This window comes from Medicago sativa, chromosome 6 (assembly GCF_051527215.1).
Source record: "Medicago sativa cultivar Bolivia chromosome 6, Bolivia_mono, whole genome shotgun sequence".
Taxonomy (NCBI): Eukaryota; Viridiplantae; Streptophyta; class Magnoliopsida; order Fabales; family Fabaceae; genus Medicago; species Medicago sativa.
The window spans coordinates 20,972,292-20,978,285 of record NC_140754.1 but is presented as its reverse complement, the minus strand read 5'-3'; the positions used below and the strand labels follow the sequence as shown (position 1 = coordinate 20,978,285).

The following is a 5,994-nucleotide window of genomic DNA, read 5'->3' as shown; positions in this document are numbered from 1 at the left end:
TTTCTCTCAAACCCTAACCTACATATCTCAGCCGCCGGACCTCTCCCTGTGTGCTGCCACAGCCGCCGCATTTTCTGCAAAAATGTCGCCGCTCCCTCCCGTTCGCGCTTCATCATCGCTGCACCGTCCCTCACGTGCTGCCGCGATCAAAACAGCAGCGAACCTATTCTCACGCGCGATCTCTCATTCGCTCCGTCATCCGATCAGAAACACATCATCTCCTGTGTTCGTGCAATTTTCTCCGACACACGAAGTCTGAATCTGATCACAGCGACAATAGCAGCAACGGCAAAAATAGCAACTCTGCCACTCTTGATTCCGGCATGATGAAACACACCTCCTCTTCATCGACAGGTTTCAAAACAAAATTTCATCCTGACTTCGCTGTATCCAACATTAAGAATCACATTCCTATTGTTCTTGAGATGGAGAAATACCAATATGGCACCTGGGCCGAGCTATTCCGCATTCATGCCCGTTCTCACCGGGTTCTACATCATATTGTCCCTTCTAAGGACAATACCACACCAACAGATACCTCCAGTGCTGAATTTGAGCAGTGGACCACCCTTGACTCCACCGTTCTTCAGTGGATATACTCCACAATTTCCACTGACCTGCTGACCACCATTCTGGAACCAGACTCCACTGCTATGGAAGCCTGGAATCGTTTGGCTAACACTTTTCAGGACAACCAAAATGCTCGGGTTGTCACTCTTGAGCAAGAATTCTCTAACACTCGTATGGAGGATTTTCCCAATGTCTCTGCTTATTGCCAACGTCTTAAGATGCTCTCTGATCAGCCGAGAAATGTTGGCTCTCCTGTCAACAATCATCGCCTGGTCCTACAGCTGATATCTGGTCTCCCAGAAGCTTACCGCAGTGTTGCTACTTTGATTCGCCAGAGCAACCCTCTTCTGTCATTCTACCAGGCCCGTTCCATGCTCACTTTGGAAGAAGCCGGCATGGCTAAGATGGCAAACACAGTCTCTCATGCTGCCATGCACACCTCTCAGCCAAAACCTACTGAAGACACCTCTCAACGTGGAAACCGACGCCCCGGCAACCGTGCTCGCTCCCGTGGCAACCAGGGCCTCGAAGGGGGACATGGTAACTGAAATGCACCTCAGTCTGGAGCTCCCAGCGCCCCCTCACCTTGGTCCGCCCCTCCTTGGTAACAACAACAACAGTACCCAACCTGGCAACCATGGGGTTGGACTCCACCACCTTGGGCTGTGCCACTGTGTCCGTATCCCACCTCTCAGTGGACACGCGCTGGCGGTCCTCCTAAGTAGCCAGGCATTCTAGGACAGCGTCCTCAGGGGTATGCAGCCTTTACCTCATCTCAAATACCGACAGACATTGAGACAACAATGCACACCATATCACTCCACAGTCCTGACAATCAGTGGTACATGGATACTGGTGCAACATCTCACACGGCCGCATCACAAGGTAATCTCTCGTCTTATTTTCCAGTAACTAATTCAAATCAGAAAGTTATTGTTGGCAGTGGCCATGGAATTCCAATTCACGGCACCGGACACACACAAATAACCATATCTCACCAACCCCCACACCTTAACCATGTCCTGCATGCCCCGAAAATTATTAAAAATTTAATTTATGTGAGACGACTCACCACTGACAACAATGTTTCTGTTTCCTTTGACCCTTTTGGTTTTACCGTGTCTGATTTTCAGACGGGGATAACTCTTCTTAGATGTGATAGTTGTGAAAATCTTTATCCAGTTACCACTCCTCCCAGTTTTTCCGGTCTTACATCCAGTCTTTGGAATAGTTGTCTTGGTCATCTTGGCGTGTCTATTTTGAATTCCCTTCGCAAAAATAAGTTCATATGTTGTGAACCATTTAATTCTTCTGTTGTTTGTGGCTCTTGTGTTTTAGGCAAACATGTTAAAATGCCATTTTTTGATTCTCAAACTACGACTTTGATGCCTTTTGATATTTTATGTAGTGATTTATGGACATCTCCAATTTTAAATTCTGCTGGCCATAAATATTATGTCTTGTTCTTAGATGATTTTACAAACTTCTTGTGGACTTTTCCTATTGGCAGAAAATCTCATGTGTTTGAAACGTTCAAGTCACTTACTGAACTCATTCAAACTCAATTTTTGCAAAAATTCAAAACATTTCAATGTGACAATGGCGATGAATATAATAATGAGCTTTTTAAAAAATATTGCAGTGATCATGGCCTTGTTTTTTGTTTCTCTTGTCCCCACACATCCTCACAAAATGGGAAAGCGGAACGCAAAATAAGAACCATTAATAATATGATACGCACTATGCTAGCTCATTCTTCTGTTCCCCAATCGTTTTGGCACCATGCTTTTCACATGGCAACTTATTTGTTAAATATTCTTCCATGTAAAACATTTCAAAATCAGTCACCAACACAAATCTTATATCATCGTGATCCCACTTACACACATCTACGAGCTTTTGGTTGTCTATGTTATCCCTTATTCCCGTCACCTACCATTCATAAGTTACAACCCTGCTCGACTCCGTGTGTCTTCTTGGGTTATCCCTCGAATCATAGAGGTTAGAAGTGTTATGATTTGTCAAACAGAAAATTAATAATTTCAAGGCATGTTATCTTTGATGAAACTCAATTTCCCTTCACCAAGATGCATTCCCCTTCGCCGAACTCTTATCACTTCCTAGATAATGACCTACACCCTTACCTTATCATCAGTGGAAAAATCAAATATTACCACCTATCACACACAACCAACTAATACCAACAACCACCATTGATTAATCAATCTCATCAATAAACCAACAATCTCCATATACTGCCTCTCCGACCAGCTCGTCCACTACACCTTCCTCTCTCCCACAATCACCAATCCAACCTCATCCACCTCCATCTACACGAACCATAACTACCCGTAGCATGAAAGGCATTGTAAAACCGCACAAGATTTTTAACTTATCAATCTCTCACTCCGACCACACCATCTCTCGCATACCTAAAAACCCCAACTAGCCTTATCCGATCCGAATTAGAAATCCGCAATGCAATCTAAATTTGATGCTCTTATTAGAAATAAGATGTGGGATTTATTTCCTCGTCCTTGTGATGCTAATCTTATTCGATGTATGTGGATTTTTAGACATAAGAAAAATTCTGATGGCTCGTTTGAGTGATATAAGGCTCGTCTTGTATGTGATGGCATGTCACAGGTTGCAGGTGTGGATTGTGATGAGACTTTCAGCCCAGTGGTTAAACCTGCTACCATCAGAATAGTGTTCACCATTGCTCTCTCCAAATCCTGGCCCATTCATCAACTGGATGTCCACAATGCCTTTTTGCATGGTGATCTTAATGAAACTGTTTACATGCATCAACCATTGGGTTTCTGTGATTTTCATCATCCAGATTATGTGTGTCGTTTGACGAAGTCACTTTATGGTCTCAAGCAAGCGACAAGAGCATGGTACCAATGCTTTCCTGACTATGTATTCACCATTGGTTTCCAACATAGCATATCAGACCACTCTATCTTCATATATCGACAACAATCTAACATGGCCTACATTCTTCTTTATGTGGATGACATCATACTTATAAGCTCTACTCATGCCCTTCGCAAATCAATTATGTCACTCTTAGCATCTGAATTCGCGATGAATGACCTGGGTCCCCTGAGTTATTTTTTGGGTATTGTTGTTTCTTGCCATCCTGGTGGCCTTTTTCTTAGTCAAAGCACATATGCTTATGAGATCATCGAGCGTGCTGACTTGACATCCTGTAAACTGTCTGCCACACCTGTCGATACCAAGCAGAAACTTAGTACCTCCTCTGGCACACCTTATGAGGATCTTTCTTTATATCGCAGTCTTGCAGGAGCCTTACAGTACCTCACATTCACTAGACCTGACATCTCCTATGCAGTTCAACAAATCTGTCTTCACATGCATGCACCCAACACAGAACACATGACTGCTCTTAAGAGTATTCTCCGTTATGTACAGGGTACCATACACCTTTGTCTACATTTATCACCATCTCCCATTACTAAGTTGATCTCTTACATTGACGCTGATTGGGGTGGATGTCCTGATACTAGACGTTCCACATCGAGGTATTGTGTTTTTCTCAGTGACAATCTTATCTCTTGGTCTTCCAAAAGGCAGCCTACTCTCTCTCGTTCTAGTGCTGAAGCTGAATATAGAGGTGTTGCGAATGTTGTCTCTGAATCTTGTTGGATCCACAACCTTTTTCTAGAGCTCCATTTTCCCATTCCTCATGCCACTCTGGTATATTGTGACAATGTTTGTGTCATCTATCTATCTGGTAATCATGTGCAGCATCAGCGTACCAAACATATTGAGATGGTCATTCATTTCGTTCGGGAAAAGGTAGCTCGTGGTCAGGCACGCGTACTTCATGTTCCCTCCAGACATCAGATTGTAGACATCTTCACCAAAGGGCTCCTTCGTATTCTTTTTGATGACTTTCAGACCAGTCTAAGCGTCCGTGAACCTTCCGCTTCGACTGCGGGGGTGTGATAGAATAGAATATTTACCATAATTAGTTTTAATGATTTCCATATAATTATGTTGTAACATTATTAGATAGTTGATCTACACTTGTACATATACATTTGATTCAGTAATAGGAAAGGCAAGCATTCAATTATCTTACAATGGTACCTAACTTGATTTCTTACATGTGGAGCAGAATAATAACCTAGAAAACCCCACCGAGCAGATGGAGAAAAATCCGAGTGCTTCAACTTTGGATGAGGATGAACCTAAGTCTCTCTCGAAACTGCCAGCAAACTTTAAAAAGTGTTTTCAGTCAAACAAACAAAATAACAGAATCAGAAAACCAAAGAAAACTGAACAAGCTAGTGGCTTATTGCAGTTGACGCCATATGATTATGAAGCGACAATGAACCATGTGAAGTTTGGAGAAAAAAAGAAGAATCCATCCTCCCAGAATTGTGATGGTCGTGCCGAGAAAGAGGAGGCAGGTGGCAAGAAGAAGCGTTCAACGATAGGAGAGGGACAACCAAGTGATTTGCCTAAACAATTTCAACAAGGTAGAAGGCGTGCAGCATTTCCTGCTTCCGGGAATCGCAGTGCAACATTCCGCTGAGACAATGTAAAAGCGGAATGTTGCACTGAGCATAATCTTCATTCTAGTATAGTTGATTATATGAAAAATGAAAAAAATGCTGAAGCTAACAAATCTGTATGCCATTTTGTAATGTAGCAGTTTAGAAAATCCAAATTTAAGGTTCATTGTAGCTTATATTTAAATGGACAGACTAATTTTGATTCACATGAGTTGATCATATTTTATTACTCCCTACGTTTTAAAATGAATGTCGTTTTAGATGTTTACATAGATATTAAGAAATGCAATGATTAAAAGAATGGTTAAATATGTTTTTGATCTCTATAAAATTGGGAACTTTTAAGTTTAGTCCTTACTTAATTTTAATAGTTCTTTTAGTCCCTAAAAAATTTTTTGGTACTCAGTATTAGTCCCTCCTCAATTTAAATTTGTTTAATTTATGCTTAAACTCTTGAGTTTTTGAACACGTTTTTGTTGACGTGTTAAGAACATTACTAAAAGTTTCTCTCCAAAAAATTGTCGCAAAATTTGATTTCTACGTCCAGATTTTGTTAATTTTATCTTTAACTTCAGCCGTTTTAAAAAATTCATATTTAATTGGATTTATGTTAAAAAAATTCTAAATTTTAGTAGATGAACCTTTCATAGTGTTCTAAACTTGTGTCAAAAAAATCGTTCAAAAATTTGAGAGTTTAAGGATAATTAATCAAACTTTGTTGTAATAAGGACTAAAATTAGAAATAATTTTTTTTTGTGAGGACTAAAAAACCTATTAAAATTAAGTAAGGACTAAACTTAAAAGTTCTAAATTTTATAGGGACCAAAAAATTCAGGATTTTTTCTTATTACGAAAAATATTATCCAAATTTTATATT

At 40.6% G+C, this 5,994-nt stretch overlaps 1 protein-coding gene across 1 annotated transcript; it reads left to right on the top strand.

Annotated features, from left to right (window-relative positions):
• The first annotated feature begins 326 nt into the window (after nucleotides 1–326).
• On the top strand, nucleotides 327–1,118 carry LOC146913613 (uncharacterized). The gene is made up of 2 exons (XM_085716821.1): nucleotides 327–386; nucleotides 459–1,118. The coding sequence occupies exons 1-2, from the start codon at nucleotides 327–329 to the stop codon at nucleotides 1,116–1,118; spliced, it is 720 nt and encodes a 239-aa protein (XP_085572947.1).
• The last annotated feature ends 4,876 nt before the right edge of the window (nucleotides 1,119–5,994 follow it).